This window comes from Schistocerca gregaria, chromosome 1 (assembly GCF_023897955.1).
Source record: "Schistocerca gregaria isolate iqSchGreg1 chromosome 1, iqSchGreg1.2, whole genome shotgun sequence".
NCBI lineage: Eukaryota > Metazoa > Arthropoda > Insecta > Orthoptera > Acrididae > Schistocerca > Schistocerca gregaria.
Genome location: NC_064920.1, coordinates 750,007,675 through 750,029,383, shown reverse-complemented (window position 1 = coordinate 750,029,383; position 21,709 = coordinate 750,007,675). Strand labels below are relative to the sequence as shown.

Here is a 21,709-nt window from a genome sequence, read left to right as displayed (position 1 = left end):
ATTTAGATAAAGCACATATGCTTTTTCCACTCCCTAGGACAGGTCAAACCAAGCAGAACAACTCTGTGGCTGCCACATTGGTCACAATTATCTATCATCCACCCCACAGTGCTCATCCTTCCTCTCAGTGGTCCAGCCACCATTGTTTCTCTCTTCAAGATCACGTCTGGGCCCTTATCTTCACCACAATGCCACCAGCATTGGTATCCTGAGGTCATTTTCAACCTTTTGGCCCACACCACGACTGAGCTGGTGCTTCAAAACAGCACAGTGTACCATGAGCACATTAACAAATTGCAGCCTTGTTGTGATCCTCTGCCAGGGTCCACTAAGCTACCATCACCATATGTTCCAGAGGTGGAGTCCTCCACAATGCCCCTCCCAGACACCAAAGGTCCATATCAGCTCCAGCCTGCGGCCAGCTTCCCTGTGATCTCCTCAGCTGCTCCACATGCCACACCAGCGCCAACACCAATGGAGTGGATCTCCGCTACACAGTCACCCCAGCTGCTACCTCCTCTCCTCCCTTCAGGGGAGCAGAGGAGGAATGCTGAATGCTGTGCTGAGACCCTGTGCCCACTCAACCAGCAGCTAACAATACAAACATGTTATATGGACACGGACCTCGCAGGGGACAGCTCTTCAGGCAAGAGACAAGGGATGACCACATTTTGCCCAGCCACCAGGTGGTAACCCATGCACTTGCCAGACATCGCTGGCCACTGGCCCCATTGACCTTTTCTCCTCCACATGCTGTGTGACCGGAAGTAGTACTTGCAGCATTCTGGTGCCCAGACAGTATTTGGGACAGCGCCAGGCCTGGGAAATGCCCATCAGTTCACTCCAAATGAGTTTCCTGGACCAGGCGTCAACTGCAAAAGCATTCCCACAATCAAGATCTCACTCTGGAGCTGCTGCTATGATGACAATGATGATGACGACTATGCCAATGCCTACTCCATCTATGTAGACCTTCACCTCCAGGAGTTGCCAGCTATGATCCTATACCATTAGTGGGCTCTAAATCAGGTGTTTCAAAACTTTTTCTCTTACAGGACACCCTGAGAATCATGGTGCTTTGATGTAACATCTTGTTTATTTAGAAGGTTAATAAAATTTTTAAAAATGAGAAAAATTTGTTTTATTTAATGATGATGTCAATTTTAAATCATAACTAATAACACAGAAATTGCAATAAAATTAAAAAAAATAGTATCAACAAAATGTTGGAAAAACACCATGTTATTAATAGTTTTTTGCAATATTCATTTTCTGTGGAACACTGAACAGTTTGGGAAACCCTGTTCTATATCAAACAGATGTGGCCCACAATGCCATGGCCATTAATTAGACTTTGTAGATTTGTCTTTGTTTTTCATTGGCAATACACCTAACTTGAAAACTTTTACTTGTCCTCTTGAGGCTTTAATTTTTGCACATCCCTTCTAGACTTTGAGAGAGGCACGCTTAGGATATGGACATTGAATTTTGGAACTTTGAATTTACTGTGACATTTTCAGCCTTTCAAATCTTCAGTCAGTATTATTGTTCTTTCACTATTCAAGAATTCACTTGAATTCAATTACTATGTTCTAAAATAACTCTCACCTGAGGAGGCAGGTTGTGTGTGTTGCAATGAACTTCATATTAATTTTATATCTCATATTTTTTTCCTGTGCTGCCTTCTGTGGACATATCCTGGCCACTCAGACAATGACATTTGTCAGACCACATCATTGGTGGGACTCTTCTCTACTACAGTGCACTGAGAATGGTGCTCTAGGCAGCAGGTGCACCCCCACATATGATGGAGGGTCACATAGTACAAGTCATTGACATCTGAAGTGGCACAAGTAGGCCAGCACAGTGAAACAAAAGCAGACCACTTGTTTGCTCATTCAATGCCCTTTCATGACACTAGGGCCACTTTCACAAAAATTACATTCACCATGCTCAAGGACTTGCTGCAGGTTATTGTGGTTGTCGGATTCTCACTTACAATTCACCAACAACTACTTCTGGGCATTGTAATGGAAATGCTCAAACCCCTTTTTTCTGTAAAGTGCAGAAGTAGCTGACACACCATAATTTATAATTTAAAGTTAAAAATATCATAACCAAACTCATTGCTTTCCATAATTATTCAAATAGATAAAACTGATAGAAAAATGCTATGGTTTATTAAATATTAATTGATTGTATCTCTTTGGTTAATAAACACTGATTATATTGACTTTCCATGTAAATCTTTGTATGTACACTTCACACATCTTTGTAACTGTAGTTGGAAGTCTGTCTGTTGTGCAGTGATGGAGTAAAGCTGAGTGTCTGTTGTGGTCACTCTATGGAGACAGAACATTTTAATATGGAATAACTGTTATGCAAAAATTGAGCTGTTAAGTGACAATGTGTGTTACCTAGTGTTAAAATAACTTTGATGTTGCTTAAAAAGTTGATGTGAAGAAAGTAATCTTCTTCATAATACTATTTCAACATACATATATCCAAGTAATAACCAAACTACATTTTGCAGGAAGAGAATCTGCCATGTTGACAAATAGCCAAGCAATATTTCAAGAAGCACAAAGTTAAGTAAAAATAATAAACTCAAATTATTCTACATGCACTTGGTCATGTTAATACACATTTATCATGCAAACACATACAAAGTCAGTAGTTTATGAAGTTTGCTAATGTCTTTATATCCGCAACTAGCTGTTACTCAAGACTGCGGTCATATATCAGTAATTTTGCTGTAATGAGTAAGAAAGCTTTTGTGTGTGGTGGTCTTCAGTCCTGAGACTGGTTTGATGCAGCTCTCCATGCTACTCTATCCTGTGCAAGCTTCTTCATCTCCCAGTACCTACTGCAACCTACATCCTTCTGAATCTGCTTAGTGTATTCATCTCTTGGTCTCCCTCTACGATTTTTACCCTCCACGCTACCCTCCAATACTAAACTGGTGATCCCTTGACACCTCATAACATGTCCCACCAACCGATCCCTTCTTCTGGTCAAGTTGTGTGGGCCACAAACTTCTCTTCTTCCCAATCTTATTCAATACTTCCTCATTAGTTATGTGATCTACCCATCTAATCTTCAACATTCTTCTGTAGCAACACATTTCGAAAGCTTCTATTCTCTTCTTGTCCAAACTATTTATCGTCCATGTTTCACTTCCATACATGGCTACACTCCATACAAATACTTTCAGAAATGACTTCCTGAAGCTTAAATCTATACTCGATGTTAACAAATTTCTCTTCTTCAGAAATGCTTTCCGTGCCATTGCCAGTCTACATTTTATATCCTCTCTACTTCGACCATCATCAGTTATTTTGCTTCCCAAATAGCAAAACTCCTTTACTACTTTAAGTGTCTCATTTCCAAATCTAATTCCCTCAGCATCACCCGACTTAATTCGACTACATTCCATTCTCCTCGTTTTGCTTTTGCTGATCTTCATCTTATATCCTCCTTTCAAGACACTGTCCATTCCATTCAGCTGCTCTTCCAAGTCCTTTGCTGTCTCTGACAGAATTACAATGTCATCGGCGAACCTCAAAGCTTTTATTTCTTCTCCATGGATTTTAATACCTACTCCAAATTTTTCTTTTGTTTCCTTTACTGCTTGCTCAATACAGATCAAATAACATTGGGGAGAGGCTACAACCCTGTCTCACTACCTTGCCAACCACTGCTTCCCTTTCATGTCCCTTGACTCTCATGACTGCCAACTGGTTTCTGTACAAATTGTAAACAGCCTTTTGCTCCCTGTATTTTACCCCTGCCACCTTTAGAATTTGAAAGAGAGTATTGCAGTCAACATTGTCAAAAGCTTTCTCTAAGTCTACAAATGCTAGAAATGTAGGTTTGCCTTTCCTTAATCTTTCTTCTACGATAAGTCATAAGGTCAATATTGCCTCACGTGTTCCAGTATTTCTACGGAATCCAAACTGATCTTACCCGAGGTCGGCTTCTACCAGTTTTTCCATTCGTCTGTAAATAATTCATGTTAGTATTTAGCAGCTGTGGCTTATTAAACTGATTGTTCGGTAATTTTCACATCTGTCAACACCTGCTTTCTTTGGGATTGGGGTTATTATATTCTTCTTGAAGTCTGAGGGTATTTCGCCTGTTTCATACATCTTGCTCACCAGATCGTAGAGTTTTGTAGGACTGGCTCTCCCAAGTACGTCAGTAGTTCCAATGGAATGTTGTCTACTCCGGGGACCTTGTTTCGACTCAGGTCTTTCAGTGCTCTGTCAAACTATTCACGTAGTATCGTATCTCCCATTTCATCTTCATCTACATCCTCTTCCATTTCCATAATATTGTCCTCAAGTACATCGCCCTTGTATAGACCCTCTATATACTCCTTCCACCTTTCTGCTTTCCCTTCTTTGCTTAGAACTGGGTTTCCATCTGAGCTCTTGATGTTCATACAAGTGGTTCTCTTATCTCCAAAGGTCTCTTTAATTTTCCTGTAGGCAGTATCCATCTTACCCCTAGTGAGATAAGCCTCTACATCCTTACATTTGTCCTCTAGCCATCCCTGCTTAGCCATTTTGCACTTCCTGTCAATCTCATTTTTGAGATGTTTGTATTCCTTTTTGCCTGCTTCATTTACTGCATTTTTATATTTTCTCCTTTCATCAATTAAATTCAATATTTCTTCTGTTACCCAAGGATTTCTAATAGCCCTCATCTTTTTACCTACTTGATCCTCTGCTGCCTTCACTACTTCATCCCTCAAAGCTACCCACTCTTCTTCTACTGTATTTCTTTCCCCCATTCCTGTCAATTGTCCCCTTATGCTCTCCTTGAAACTTTGTACAACCTCTGGTTCTTCCAGTTTATCCAGATCCCATCTCCTTAAATTCCCACCTTTTTGCAGTTTCTTCAGATTTAATCTACAGGTCATAACCAATAGATTGTGGTCAGAGTCCACATCTGCCCCTGGAAATGTCTTACAATTTAAAACCTGGTTCCTAAATCTCTGTCTTGCCATTATATAATCTGATACCTTTTAGTATCTCCAGGGTTCTTCCATGTATACAACCTTCTTTCATGATTCTTAAACCAAGGGTTAGCTATGATTAAGTTGTGCTCTGTGCAAAAATCTACCAGGCGGCTTCCTCTTTCATTTCTTAGCCCCAATCCATATTCACCTACTACGTTTCCTTCTCTCCCTTTTCCTACACTCGAATTCCAGTCGCCCATGACTATTAAATTTTCGTCTCCCTTCACTATCTGAATAATTTCTTTTATTTCATCATACATTTCTTCAATTTCTTCGTCATCTGCAGAGCTAGTTGGCATATAAACTTGTACTACTGCAGTAGGTGTGGGCTTCGTATCTATCTTGGCCACAATAATGCATTCACTATGCTGTTTGTAGTAGCTTACCCACATTCCTATTTTCCTATTCATTATTAAACCTACTCCTGCATTACCCCTATTTGATTTTGTGTTTATAACCCTGTAGTCACCTGACCAGAAGTCTTGTTCCTCCTCCCACCGAAAAGCTATTGTACATGCAATAATGTCAGCTACTTACACGTTTGTCTATAGCTAGTCATGTGGCCTGTCATACCAACCAAACAAAAAAAATTAAGGCTTGTTCACAACAAATGTTACCTTTCGACGCATTTGTATCTTAATGCTCATTTCATACCAGTACTCCTGGTATGTGATTGACATGTTTTATGCTCAAGAATTGTAATGTTCTTGGAGAAGGAAATTCTTCTCTATAAAAATCAACATGGATTCTGCAAACAGATATCGTGCAAAATTCAGCCCACTCTGTTCCTCCATGAAATCCACAGCGCCATAGACAATGATGCTCAGGGTGATGCCTTGTTCCTTCACTTCAGGAAAGCATTTGACACTGTCCCACACTGCCATTTAGTGAAAATAATATATATGAGTTTATCAAGTATCAGGGCAGATTTGCAACTGAATTCAAGACTTCCTAGCAGACAGAACTCAACATGTTGCTGTAAACGGAAAAAAAAAAAAAATCAATAGATGTAAAGGTAATTTCCAGAGTACCCCAATGAAGTACGATAGGATCGTTACTGTTTACAATATATATAAAAGTTCTGGTAGAAAGAGTCAGATGTTCTCTATGGCTCTCTGCAGATGATGCAGTTGTCTATAACAAGGTAGCAATGCCAGAAGACAGGAAGAATTTGCAGAATGACCTCCAGAGACTTGATGAATGGTGAAGGCTCTAGCACTTGACCCTAAACATAAATAAATGTAACATATTACACATATATAGAAAAAGTAATCCACTACCATATCGCTACACTATTGACGATAAACTGCTGGAAACAGTATCTGCCATAAAATATCTAGGCATAACTATCCAGAGCGACTATAAGTGGAAAGACCACATAAAACAAATAGTGAGAAAAACAGTTGGCAACTCAGATTCAAAGGAAGAATCTTAAGGAAATGTATCTCATCCACAAAGGAACGCACTTGTTCTACCGATTCTTGAGTATTGTTCACCTACCTGGGATCCCTACCAAATAGGACAGATAGAAGGGCGGGAGGGAAGAGTGCAGTGGTGGGGAGAGGGAGAGGGAGGGGGAGGGGGAGGGGAGGGGGAGGGAAATCTAATGAAGAGTGGCACATTTCATCACAGGATCATCTGGTTGGTACAAGAGCATTATGGAGATGCTCAACAAACTCCACTGGCAGAGTTTTGAGAGAGGTGTTGTGCATCGTGGAGAGATTTACTATTGAAATTTTGAGAAAGCATGTTCCAGGAAGAGTCGAACAACACATTACTTCCTCCAACATACGTCTCACTTAATGACCATGTGGAGAAGATTCAAGAAATTAGAATCAATACAGAGGCTACCGACAATCATTCTTCCCATGCGCTATTTGCAAGTGGAACAGAACTGGAGGGCCTTCCAACACACACCATTATGTGGCTTGTGGAGTACGATGTAAATGTGGATGTATTTATTATGTTGAATCAAATTATGTAGAACATATCAATCAATAAAACATTTTCACAAATCATCAAAAAATAAACAGCTCTTCCAAAGAGTAAACATGTTTCCATTTGTCACATTACATTCTTTAAGCTGTGGTCTGGTTCTGATGAAATAAAGCTATATGTTGCCCCAAGCTATGCTAAAATCACCAGTGAAATGCCATGAAAAATGTTCCAGCAGCTTTGGACTTAGCATGTTCAGAGACAGACAGACATGATGGTGTTAGATAAAACTTTAGATCACATTTCTTTATCCGATTCTGATTAAATAGTGTTTACACATTGTTCCAAGCTATGTACAAATTACTTTTGAAAATCCTATGAAAATGTGTCTAGTTGTTTTTGATATGTTAGTGTTCTCATAGACAGACAGAAATGACTGAGTTGCATAAAACTTTAAATTACAACACCATTTATTTCACCAATTTTGATAAAATAATGCCTTCGACGGGCAGATCAGAAACAGACAGACAGACACAGCTTATTTAGATAAAACTTTAAATTACAATGTCATTTTTTCCCCTGTGACCCAATTTTGATGAAATAGAGCCTATGCAGGATGGTCAGAAATAGTCTGAAAAGGTCGTACGGGTGTTGCATGGTAGGTTGTTCTGAAAAATAACTGTTAAAAAAATTCAATACAATGTGCTGTTTTTGAATTAACTGGCATTTAAGTTAGTCATCAGGACATTGCGGGCACAAATTCAAGCAGCCTGCTGATATAATTAGTGTCAGCTGTTCTCATATAATGTCGCATGTCCAATTTTTCTATCACTCTCTTGTTTGATTTTAGGAAACTGAATGAAGAACACATTCAGTGAGATCATCTCTGGCGGGCTGTTTGAATTTGGGCACAGAACAGCCCATTTGGCTAAACTCAATACTAATTAAGTCTGGAACAGCGTAACATATCGATCTTTTTCTTAAAAATTATTTCTTGGCACAACTAATCCTGCAACACCTTTAAATGCTTTTTATATTGTCCTCTTATGAGAACACAGCCCCAAGCTAAGTTCAAGTTTCCTGTGAAAACTCCATAAAAATTTGTATAGTAGTGTTGGAGATTAGCATGTTCAAACAGCCAGACATGAAGATTTTACAGTTTTATCATCAGTATAGATAGAGTATTGCATTCAATACATCAAAGGGTGGGTTAGAACACAATCATGTTCATTGGACTTGTCTTTAGTGCATTCTTGTGCATTGTGTCCAATAAACAAGACTACCATGTTTCAACTTTTTTAACATGAAGAGTTACTTCAGTATCATGCAATTTGAGCCATGTGAATGACATAATAATATCAAGCTCAGATGAAATCAATACTGAACATTATCTGGATGCATACTTTCAGAATAATATTGATGTTATATTTTTGTTGTCTCTTGTATCGCAAGGGTGGTTTGAAAAGTTCTCAAAATCACCATGAGAGGTCAGCGGTAGTGCAATGAGTTGTTTAAGTGATATTCATTGGACTGTTGCCTGTAAACACGTGCCATGTCAGTGCTCTTGGAAGAGAGCTGTGGTGGTGACATGGCTCTGTTGTTGTTCCCCCATACTGATTTTTGAAGATGGAAAAAAAATCAAGATTCGAGCAGTGATTAAGTACTACATAAAGAAAGGTACGAAAGCAAAGGACATTCATGCCAATTTCCAGAACACACTGGGGGACTCTTCACCTTCATGTTCAGCTATTGCCAATTGGGCAAATTAATTTTACTTTGGTCAAGAGAGCTTAGATAATTATCCAAACTGTGATCGGCCAAGATGTGTCACTACTCCAGAAATCATTGTGAAAGTGCACAAAATGGTCATGGAGGATCACTGAAAGTGCATGAAATTGCTCATGCTTGCCAGACGTCACCTGAAAGGGTGTATCACATTTTAACTGAACAATTAGAAATAAAAAAATTATCTGCAAGATGGGTTCCGCAATTCTTGAGGCGCGCCCGCACACATGCCGTCACCATGGCAAAATTACATCAGCTAAGGCATGAATTCTTGCCGTACCCAGCTTATTCACTTGATATGACTCCATCAGACTTCCATCTCTTCACAAAACTGAAAAATTTTCTCAGTGGACGAAGATTCACTTCAAACAAAGAACTGATAGCTGAAGTCTACAACTATTTTGCAGACCTGGAGGGAATTCATTTTCGAGATGGGACCAAGGCACTGGAACATCGTTGGACCAAGTGCATTAATCAACAAGGAGACTACATTGAAAAATTAAAAAAAGTTTCAGTGATGTAAGTACTTTTTTTCTATTCCGTTCCGACAACTTTTCAAACCACCCTCATAAGGTCATTTCTTACTGTAACTGACTCATTAATAGCTACATACTGCCTCCTTATCATTCCACCTTAGGCATTCATTTATAAACAAAAATATAAAATTGTCATTTACAGTCAAGAATATACTAGCTTACCTACACTCAAAAACTAACCTTCAGCAACCATCCAGTTCTTATTAGTGGCATAGAAACAAATCAGGAACTGCAGATCAGTGAAAACTACCACAAGACTATTAAGTTGATCTGCCAACCAGAAATCAGCAAAGTTCACATAGAAAAATGGAGCCAGTATGATTCGTGTCTGCAAGGAGAAAATAACAGATTAAGACACAAAATACTTTCCCTCTTTTATGAGTTACAGAATCTGAAACATACATGCAACATGAAAATTCACGTGTATGTAAACACAACACACATAAAAATTAAGATTAATTCTATAAGCCACAAATGAAAATCACTCAGTGAACAAAAATTCTGCCAAGTTTGTACTGCCTTGTTTTTGACAGTGTTTCATATATTATCAGGGCATATTAGATTATAGATTATCTGTCTTAATGTATGAACATGATACAAAATGTGAAGGAATTTGAAAAATTGATGTTTTGGTGACGAACAAAAACGGCCAAAGATATAAAAAATTGGGTATATGTGATTGATAATTCTTGCAGTCCAAATGGAAGACAAGAAGATTAAGAAAAGCAATAAGTCCTCAAAAGCTGCAGGAGCCTGGGAAGCAAGAGGTGCCTGGAAGCATCCAGATTTCTCACAAATATGAGTTCTTCCACATCCCTGAGATGGGAACTAGTTTTCATCATGTGCCAGGCTCTTATTGATATCTGTTTGGGTATTAAGTGGTGCCAATTTCTTCCATCTCTGATTGTCCATTTCCTTCTAAAGCATTCTTCCATCTTGCACTATGTTTACATTCTACACTCTGATTCAGTCATCATCAAAATTTTGCATGCTTCATTACTACTATTATTATTATTATTATTATTATTATTATTATTAGTTGCACAGATATTTTTATTTCACTTTACCAGTTTTGACAAATTAATCTGTCATCTTCCAAAACTTAGTATTGGTTTAGCAAATGTCAATATCTTCTTCAAAGAAGCAAAATGCCATGATGTGTCAAAAAAAATACATATTGTATGATTACTGCAAAAACATATTGACTGACTGCAAATTTACAGTAAATGAGTCACATCTATGTACATGTCAAGCTGCCGTGCCAGCAGCAAGGAACTTACTTATATATGTTTACAACTACCACATTCAATATTTATATTTTTGGACATATAATGGTAAATATCCGCACAACTGACGACTGAGGTTTTTTTTCTCAGTTTATTAGTATTTGTACCCATTGATCCATTTTGAGATTAATTGTCAACTTTGATCTATTCATTGTCTGCATTTCATTATCAGTACTGTGAAAGCTGAATATTATATGTTTCAGAGTCATTTCCTGCACATTCTCGTCACCTGATCAAGGTTTTTGGATGGCTTTTACTTTCATCCAATCCTTTAATTTCATTTGACAGTTTATTTTTTCTTTATGCTGATGGCTTAACATCTTGAAATATTGAAGGCTATCCAGTCTCAGTAAGGGAAGTCCAATTCCCTTGGCTGGTCAGTACATGGTTCACTTATGAGTTAGCAGCTGTTGTTCACCTTTCTTTCTTCATACTTGGAAGAAGGCTGGATGGTTTATCCTCGCAGAATCTCTTCACAAATTCACTATATATATTTCAATTCTTCTGCGTATTTCTTATCTGTCTTCCTTTTAAGCTTCTCATAAAAGACGTGCTTCATTGTTAACATTCTAAAAACTAGATATAGATTATGATTTCATCTGTGATGTTAATGTCTTGTAAACCATCTTGTTTCTTCAACCAGGTGAATGATATTAAAATGAATAATGTTGAGCAGTCTTTTGATGAGTCTGCTGTTGTTCTTTCTAAAAACATGATCATAAAATTTCATGTCTCTCTTGTGCAGAGTGTAAGTGAACTTATCTACCTGTATTTAGAGGTCAGATGTTGTTCATCCAAATTCAATTTTATTATATGGGTCCATATATTTACCTAATAAATATCTGCTTTTTCAGTTTTTGCAATTTTAGAACATCCTCTAACAGCTACATTCTCTTATGTATATAGTGCTTCTGGTAAAAGAACTATCTTGTAATGTGGCAATTTTGCATTGTATGGTATTACTTCTTTTTGTTGTTAAGGTTGCCTTTGATTCTAAATACCTTTTGAATTTGACCACCCTTTCTAACTTTGCTGATGGCAGTATGGTCTCCCAAAGGTATCTGAAGGAGGGCACCAGTAAAATAATTCCAAATTTCATCTTTAGTGGAACTTTCCTGTTACTCTGAAACAGATTTCCCATGTAATGGGAAGATATCTGGAGGTCTGATTTTCCACTATTATAATTAGTGTCTTCCTCAGTCTTACTGATAACTGCTAAATTTTGAACAAAGGCTAAAAATATTAAATTGATTAGTATCTATACTATCTTAAGTTTACTCCTCTGACATAATTTTCCTGTTCACTCACAACTTTGTTCAGAAATAAGTTAAACAGCAGATAAATTGGACGGGGAAGGGGGAGGGCAGCGGTCAGCACCATGTCAAACACCTAAATGCTAAATGTACCTGAAAAGGTGGTTAAATGTAATTTTTGTTTTTCAACTTCAAATCTGTGTAATAATAACTAAGCATTCACTATGACATGTTGTTGTTGTTGTTGTTGTTATCTTCAGTCAAAAACTGGTTTGATACAGCTCTCCATGCTACTCTAACCTGAGCAAGCCTCTTCATCTCCAAATAAAATTGGAATCTACATCCTTCTGAGCCTGCTTACTCTCATTCATCTCTTCTTCACCCTCTACAATGTGTAACCCCCCCTCCCCCCTCATCACCAGTACCACCCTCCAGTACTAATCCCTTGAAGTCTCACAATGTGCCCTATCAACTGAGCTCTGCTTTAGGCCAAGCTGTGACACAAATTTCTTGTCTCTCCAATTCTGTTCAGTACCTCCTCGTTAGTTGTGAGCTATCCATCTAATCTTTCGCATTCTTCTGAAGCATCACATTTCAAGAGTTTATGTTCTCTTTCTGCCTAAACTGTTTATCATCCAGGTCTCAGTTCCATACATGACTACACTCCAGACAAATACCTTCACAAAAAAATTGTAACACTTAAGTGCATATTTGATGTTAAAAAATCTCTCTTTTTCAGAAAAGCCTTTCTTCCCATTTCCAGTCTACATTTTATATCCTTTCTACTTTGGCCATCAGCAGTTATTTTTCTTGCCAAATAGCAAAACTGTCTACTTTAAGTGTCTCATTTCCTAATCTTATTCCCTCAGCATAACATGACTTAATTTGACTACATTCCATTGCCCTTGGTTTACTTTTGATGATGTTCATCTTATACCCTCCTTTCACAACACTGCCCATTCCATTTAACTGCTCTTCCAAGTCTTTTGCAGTCTCTGGCAGAATTACAATGTCATCAGGAAACTTCATAGTTTTCAATTCTATTCCCTGAACTTAAATTTCTTCTCTACATTTTTCTTTGGTTTCATTTACTGATTGCTCAATGTACAGATTGGATAACATTGCCTCACTCCCTTCTCAACCAGTGCTTCCCTTCCATGTCCTTCAAATCTTATAACTGCCATCTGGTTTCTGACAAATTGCAAATAGCCTTTTGCTCCCTGTAATTTACACCTGCTACCTCCAGAATTTCAAAGAGAATATTCCACTCAACACTGCCAAAACCTTTCTGTAAGTCTACAAATGCAACAAACAGATGTTTGCCTTTCCTTAACCTATGTTCTAAGAGAAGTTGTAGGATTAGTACTATTGTGTGTTTTCCCACATTTCTCCAGAATCCAACCTGATCTTCCCCAAGGTTGGCTTTGACCAGTTTTTCCAGTATTCTGTAAAGAATTTGTGTTAGCATTTTGCAACCATGACTTATTAAACTGATAGTTCAGTAATATTCAAACCTGCTTTCTTTGGAATTAGAATTATTACATTCTTCTTGAAGTCTGAGAGTATTTCATCTGTCTCTTACATTTTGCACAGCAGATGGAATAGTTTTGTCATGGCTGGCTCTCTCAGTGCTATCAGTAGTTCTGACAGAATGTCATGTACTCCAGGGCCCTTGTTTTGACTCAAGTCTTTCAGTGGTCTGTCAAATTCTTCTCACAGTATCGTATCTCCCATCTCATCTTCACCTACGTTCTCTTCCATTTCATTGATGTAGCCTTCAAGTTCATCTCCCTTGTATACATTGTCTATATACTCCTTCCACCTTTCAGCTTCCCCTTATTTGCTTAGGACTGGTTTGCCATCTGAGCTCTTGTTACTCAAACAGCTGCTTCTCTTTTCTCCAAAAGTCTCTTTAATTCTCCTGTAGGCAGCATGTATTTTCGCCCTTGAATTATACTTCTAAATCCTTCATATACTTCTCAATCCTTAGATTTGTCATCTAGCCATTCCTGCTTATCCATTTTGCACTTCTTGTCAGTCTCATTTTTTAGATGTTTGCATTCCCTTTCACCTACAGCATTTTCTGCATTTTATATTTTCTCCTTTCATTAGTTAAAATCAGTGTCTCCTATGTTATCCAAGGACTTCTACTGGGCCTTCACTTTCTGCCTATTTGATCACCTGCTCCTTCACTACGTAATCTCTTAAAGCTATCTATTTGTCTTTTACTGTATTGTTTTTCTCTGTTCTAGTCAACCATTGCCTAACACTCCCTCTGAAACACTCAACAACCTCTGGTACTTTCAACTTATCCAGATCCCAGCTCCTTAATTTCCTACCTTTTTGCAATTTCTTCATTTTAATCTGCATTTAATAACCAATAATTGTGGTCAGTGACCGCATCTGCCCTTAAAAATGTCTTACAATTTAAAATCTGGTTCCAAAATCTCTGTTTTACCAATATATAGTCAATCTGAACTCTTCTAGTGTCTCCAAGTATTTTCTGTCTAAACAGCCTTCTCTCATGATTCTTAAACTAAGTGTTAGTGATGACTAAATTATGCTCTGTGCAAAATTCTTCTGGGCAGTTTCCTCTTTCATTTCTTTCCCCCAATCCATATTCACCTATTTTTCCTCCTCTTCCAATTCCCACCTCACAATTAAATATTCATCTCTCTTAACTATCTGAATAATTTCATTTAACTCAGCATATATTCTTCCAATCTCTTCACCTTCTGTGGAACTAATGGGCATATAAACTTGTACTTAGTGTCTATCCAGGCTACAAAAATGTGTTCACTATGCAATTCATACTTACTGCCTGCATTCCTATTTTCTTATTATGATTAAATCCACTCCTGCATTACTCTAGGTGTCCACTAGGGGCAAGACACAGCCTGATGTGTTCACAGTGGCAGGTATTCTTCACCAGGTTGACCACATTTCGGGTCAGTGATAATTCAGTACTTCTCAACACAGCTGTAGCCACCGCAGAAGTACATACTCAGCACTTCAACCCACCAGGCCTGACCAGATAATGACACTCTGGGTGACACTGAGACAGCATATTCACCTCACTCACCATCAGAGTTATCAACTTCAGAATCTAATAATTGTAAACAAACAGCAATTAAGATGTTATTGTATCTATGAGCTGCCTATTCTTGCTGACGTCTATCCATCTTCAGCAGGGAACAGCCGTCCACACCCAGCCACCCCACCAACCCCATTACAATGTCTGAAAACAAGTGTTAAGCATAAGTAACTATAAAATGTTTCCATATATGAAGAATGCAACATCTTCTATCCATGCCTATCCATTTTTCATTTGATCCCATTTCAGACACTGATGATTAAAAATATTTAAAATTATATACACAATAAGGCAAACAAGTCAGAAAGGCTAAGGAAAAGCACATACAGATAATGAAGAAACCAAAATACTGAAAATGTGAGAAACGGCAACCACCAAGGTTTAAAAGCTAAATATCAATCAACAGAAGGACAAACATTTTTGTGTCAGAAAGGCAGACGATACCTGACATCAATGTGAAGTTACTGGAAAATACGAGTGAAAGATCAGAATCATCCATAGAGTGAGAAAGGTGTCAAGATCGCAAATTTAAATTATTTTTGGGCATTCTACCTGGTTGATTCATTGGCACTGCATGAATTTTGGTTGCCATTTTCTAGTGGTTTACAATGAATGTATAGTTTAACACATTACATCATGTTTCTATTTTTGTCTGCTTGAAACTGTCAAGTTTTCTATAATGTTAGCCATATTCCATTTACAATAGGGGTGTCAAAGGAAGTAAGTCTGTACTGTTCACTAGCAAATCACCTGAATATCACAGGGAGTTCCATCAACAAAAAAGTATGCAGAATAAATTATTTAAAAAATCTACCCCTATGTCACCAAATCTCCTTACAATGGGTGGCATTGGGTGTTCCATTTACAATTATCATTTCCCATACCTGTTATTGAAAAAAAGTACTTTCGTTACCATAAGGTCTATCCAGTTGTCCATGTAAGTCAACAACATGTAACCATTCACTCTTGACCAAAGTCTGTGGATGATCTGCCTACTTACAGTTCTTGAGAATATATTTTTCATCTCAAGCTGCTTCTGAGATTTGTTGTTCACTTACTTTGTAGATACTCTCATTACTTGTTTGCTTTTATTTCTCCATGTAATCTCTCACATTTAGTTTTCATGTTTGGAGTTTATGGAACACAACACTGCATGCGTGCTTTATGTGCTGTTTAAATAAAAATTATAATTCACTGACTCAATACATATAATGCCATGCTCATTGTGAACATTTTTTCTTCACATAGCTTGCAAAAATCTTCTTATAGAATTTAAATCATTTAGTGGCAAGCAGAGTTGTCAAATGATCCAATTAAGTCAGTCTCGCATAACTTCAATGTTTTCTGTAGTTATACAGGTACCAAAGTGACTCAAATATGAACACAATTTTACATATATCTGCAATATTGGTGTGTACAGTGTTATTTACCAGTTCATCACAGTCATGGATTGGTTGATTCATTGGTTGGTTGATTTGGAGGTAGGGACCAAGCAAACAGGTCATCTATCCCATGATCTAGGATGGCAGAAATGAATAGAAGAACAACACAAACAGCACAGCCCCATCAAGGGAAAACAAAGAGAGAAAAGGGACCTCACGGTAGCAGGTGGAGGAAAGAATGGGAAGGGGGTGGGAGGAAATGGGGAGAGTGGGGGTGCCCCAGAAATGCTACGCATAGTGGGACACCAGCACCGCCACCGACCCTTCGCAACATCCACACCATACCATTATCACAATACTAGAGGGACAACACCAGCGGATGAAAAGACAAGAAAAAGGGAAAGAAAACAGCACAACAGACAAGGCAATATGTAGGGAAAAGGTAGGGAAAACCTGGCTGGTGTGGAGGCAAGATCAGTGCCTCCAGAACGAAAGCCTATGCTAACTAAAAAATTCAAATTTCAGAGGGAATTTCAGGGATTTATACATGAGAGTAAAAACCACTTTTGCAAACAAAACTGAGAACAGATGTAACCATGCAAGGGTCGTCTGCTAACACCCGTGACAAGGAAGTTGGGAGGACATATTTAGTGTGAAAGGCCAAAAGGCAGGGGGCAGCCCAGCAAAATATGGATTGCCATGCAGGGAGCCCCGAAACTACAAATGGGCAGAGGGGGGTAGCTCAATGCAGAGTAAAAAACCCATGGGTCAACCTAGATGACCAATACAAAGTTGTCAGAAGATGGTAGATTCCCCCCACGACAGACAGATGGAAGGACGCCATGTGGTGGGAACTCCTTCGTGGCGTGAAGTTCATTACACACGGAGGTAGCCTTCCAAGAGTCAGCTCATGATTCATCAAAGCAGAATTTGATGTAAAGCCACACATTCACCCCCAGAGGAGTCACAGAGAACAGGAAGTGAGTGCCCCCCCCCCTCCTACCCCTCCAGCCATATGATCAGCAAGTTTGCTGCGTAGGCTACCTCCATAGCCAGGAACCCTAAGGCACTCAATCAAACAAGCAGCATCACCAAGATCAGTGAGAAGGTCTTCGGTGGCAGAGACCAAGGGGTGGAGGGAAAAACTCTGATGATAGCCTAAAAGCCTTTCACTGAGTCCATACATAACGGAACTCAAGTGACTGAGACCTATTTAATGAAGCAGAGGGCCCAATAGATGGCCATCAATTCTGCAGTAAATACTCCACATGTGGCATGCAAGAGATGGTGTTTCATGCCAACAGAAGACATGGAAGCATATCCCACATGATCAATGGATTTAGAGCCACTGGCGTAAAATGTAGTGGCATCCTGAAACTCCTGCAAGAGCATTTGAAACAAACAATGGAACACCATTGGCGTGGTGGAGGTCTTCTGGTTCCAGAAGAGATCTGTCTGAATCTGTGGCCAAGAAACTAACCAAGTGGAGCTGATTGGGAGAGAAAATAAGGAAGAGGGCAAGAAGGACAGATGGAAGACACGATGGAGAGAAGTGTGGCAAAGCCCAACTGGTAATACCATCCAAGGATGGGCAGCATGCAGGCACAGCCCAAAGCCGCAGAACAACTAGAATAGGAATGCTGAGGAGGAGAAGAGCAGATAGTGATGGCATAGAAAACCAGAAGCTGGGACCGCCGAATCAATACGGGAGGGATCCCAACATTCACCAGGAGGCTATCAGCTGAACGGATACCATGATTGTTAACCGTGTCCAAGAGGAGCAGCATGGAAAAGGCAGCTGACCCGTAAACTTCAGAATCATAGTTCAGATGAGACAGAAACTAATGCCCAGGAAAGGTGGAGAAGGGTCGAATGATCCATGTCCCAAGAGCTGTGGGCACGGAAGTGAAGAACATTGAATTTACAAAAACACCCAACCTTCAGATGACAAGTGTGGGGCAATCGAGTAAGCTTGCTGTCAAAAAGAAAACCCAAGAAACAGAACTGGAGGATCACGATTAGATGATGAGTATTGAAGTAGACTCCAGATCAGGAAGGACAGTAGCACAGTGACAGGGGATAGCACCCTGAAGCTGTCACCCTGCAGAGGCCACTGCCAACAGTCTGGCAGAGAACACATGTTCAAGAAGGACACTTAGTACAGAGCCCTGTGGAATGCCATTCTTCTGAGTCCATGGAGAGCTGAAAACAGTGCCAACCTGGACCTTGAATGATCACTGGGACAGGAACTGCTGAATAAAAGTTGGGAGGATGCCCAAAGACCCCACCCATGGAGTGTAAGGAGGATCTGATGGTGCCCAGCTGTGTCATGGCCCTTACAAAGATCAAAGGAAACTGCGACAAGATGGCAGCACTGATAAAAGGCCTGACAAACTGCGGTTTCCAACTGATGCAGATGATCGATTGAAAACCATCCCTCCTGAAAGCCACACTGGTAAGGAGACAAAAGTTCCTGTGATTCAGGGACCCAACTGAGCCAACAAGCCACCATCTGTTCTAAAAGCTTGCAGGGGACATTGGTCATGCAGACTGGCTGGTAACTATCAAGGGACGATGGATCCTTGCCAGGCTTAAAGACAGGAACCATAATACTGTCTTTGCATTGAGAGGGGAAAACGCCTCAGAGCCAAATACGGTCCAATACCTGGGTGAGATATGGGCATTGTAGAGGATTGGAGTATTGGAGCAATTGGTTAGGGATGAAATCAGGGCCAGGAGCTGAATCCTAGGAAAAAAAGAGAGCCAGAAGAAGCTACCATTCAGTAAAACATTCATTGTAGGATCTTGACAGACATGGGATAAAAAACAAGTGGGAAGCTTCAGCCTGCTGCTTCCAGAGGTTGAAGGCTGCTGGATAGGAGGTTGATGTTGATGCCATCACAAAACAGGTCATGAGATATTCTGTGAGAATTGAAGAAGCTGTACAAAGGCCACATGCAAGGGCAAGCCCCAGAACGGAAGACTGCCACTGGCAACCTTGGAGGCTGCAGAGTGCAGCCCACACCCTTGATGAAGGGACAGAAAAAGCGAAGAGAGGAGACAAGACACACTGAAGACACGCATTTGCTGTGTTTGATTAAGTAACAGGCTTCGGCATGAAGACATAATAAGATGTTGCAAGGCGCAACATGCAGCACAAAAATGAGTAGGGGAACCATCATTTAGAAGACATTGGTCATGGTCCGCAAGAATTTGGTGAATGAGTCTCTGACTAGATGAAAAGCAGTACCCCATAAAGGGTGATGAGCATTGAAGTCCCCAAGGAGGAGGAAATGGGGGGAAGGGGGGGGGGGGGGGGGGGGGGAGTTGCTGAAGGCAGACAGTTAGTGTAGCAGTATAGCAGATGTAGGTGGCCTGTCGGGAGAGGGAGAGGGAGAGGGAGAGGGAGAGGGAGAGGGAGAGGGAGAGAGAGAGAGAGAGAGAGAGAGAGAGAGAGAGATTGCAAACCATAACCACAGAGCCCAAATGGCCACAGCTTCCAATAGGGTACAATGTGGGTCCATGTACTAACAATAACTGTACAGACCAATGTGCAGACACCGCCAGAAGCCCTCTAAGGACTGACCTGGTTCCTACAGAAAGCACAGAATCAACAAAAGATCAGTGAGTGAGCGTCATTAAAATAAGATTCCTGGAGAATGACACAAGCTGCTAAGTAAAAGGCAAAATATGATTGCAACTTTGGGTGATGATGGTAGTATCTGTCATGGTGCCATTGAATAAGAACACAGGTGGTATCCAAATGGTAGGCAAATGGGCTGGAGATAATCATGCCACCATGTCACCACACATCACCAGTGAGGACGGAATGTCAGACTCAGGTTGTGAGACGGGAGGTCACATCTCCGGAGAGGGGGCTTGTCCTTGGACTACTACTACTACTACTACTACTACTTTTTCATAGAATGAGGAGGGCAGGACTCACAGGAAGAGCAGGCTTCTGAAAGATCCAGAACCAAAAGACAGCAAGTTACCTTGGGGCACACAGACTGTTTGTGCAGCAGCCAAGTTGTGGCAGTTGGCCTCTGGCCTGAGAGGCACAGGGGGAGCAGTCCCAGGAGTGAGCCTCATCACCAGCTGGAGCCAAAGATGGCAGAGGGGGAAGGGGGGGGGGGAGCAGCACCTGCATGGGAGGGCATGGGAATCACTGGAATGGGGGAGAGGAGAGGGGGCCAGGACTGGGATAAAGAAGAGAGGAGGGGGAAACGATGAAACAGAGGCAAAAGTAGAAGTCATCACCAAAGGAATAAGCTGGTCAAATTTCCGATGAGCCTCAGTGTAAGACAGACGATCCAGGGACTTACACTCTTGCAATCTGGTGAGAATGGAGAGAGATGGTCTAGACAATTAACACACACAGGTGGCGAAACATGGAGGCTTCCCTCACATATAGGGTGTCCACAGTCACCACACAGAGTGTCCGTAGTACATCGGGAAGAAGTGGCCAAATGGAAGCACTGAAAGCAACTCATGGGTGGCGGGACAAACAGCTTCACATCACACAGATAACATGTAACCTTGATCTTCTCTAGGAGGAGATCACAAGCACAAAGAGCTGCAACTGGGTAGCAGAAGTAGTTTTGATGTACACAGACCTGACTGCATCTTACTGAGAGATTCCACGTTTTTGTCAAACTTGTCTCCAATGTTTTCCACAGAAAATAATGGTTTTGTGGCGGTGAATGTGTCCCCAACATCCTAGTACAGATCAGGTAGCGGAGAAAGTGTTTCACCCAATGCCGACAAGCCTGGCCGTTATCCCAGACAGTAGGCACGGAAGGGAAGGCTACAGGATCATAAAAAGGAGCATTCCATAATCCAAAGAGTTAACTGTAGAAGAACAGCTAGACTTTTGAAGCTTGATAAATTTCATACAGCAAGCACCCACCCTGACACCACCCACTCCAATCAGGGATTCTCCCTATGGGTGCCACCCAGCCACAGCAATAGCTGTCTGGCACAGTGGCCATTTCCGGGAATTCCAATGCTCCAGAATGACAAACAACCAGTTCTAGGCATACATGGGGAGGCAACAGCCCTGGTATCAGAAGCTGAAAAGGAACTCAAGCCAGACGGGTACGTAGGAACAGCCCCAACACACAGACTGGCCACATGTGCTGGTGACCTGGTGGGGCTGAGAGGAGTTATGGTGGGGAAGAAAGAGGGAAAGGAAGAGGGGAGACAAATCTAGACCATAGGTGCTAGGCAGGGAGTTCTTCCCCAAATGTCTCACACTATGGCAAGAAAGTTTAGAAGTGGAGGTGAAACACCAAAGGGGGACCAAAAAGGCCAAAAAGGAAGGATGAAAGAGAAAAGTCAAGGGGGGGGTGGGACCACAAGGAGTACAAGAAACCAGGTCGCTAGCCAGATCGACATATGTAAGAACACGAGGGG

At 40.5% G+C, this 21,709-nt stretch overlaps 1 protein-coding gene across 1 annotated transcript in view; it reads right to left on the bottom strand.

The window, feature by feature from the left end:
* Positions 1-21,709, bottom strand: part of LOC126267645 (xenotropic and polytropic retrovirus receptor 1) — a 98,057-nt gene that overhangs the window by 40,972 nt on the left and 35,376 nt on the right. Inside the window, exon 6 of the mRNA XM_049972950.1 lies at positions 9,460-9,607. Coding sequence (XP_049828907.1) covers positions 9,460-9,607 — 148 coding nt within the window. The remainder of the gene's footprint in view (positions 1-9,459; positions 9,608-21,709) is intronic.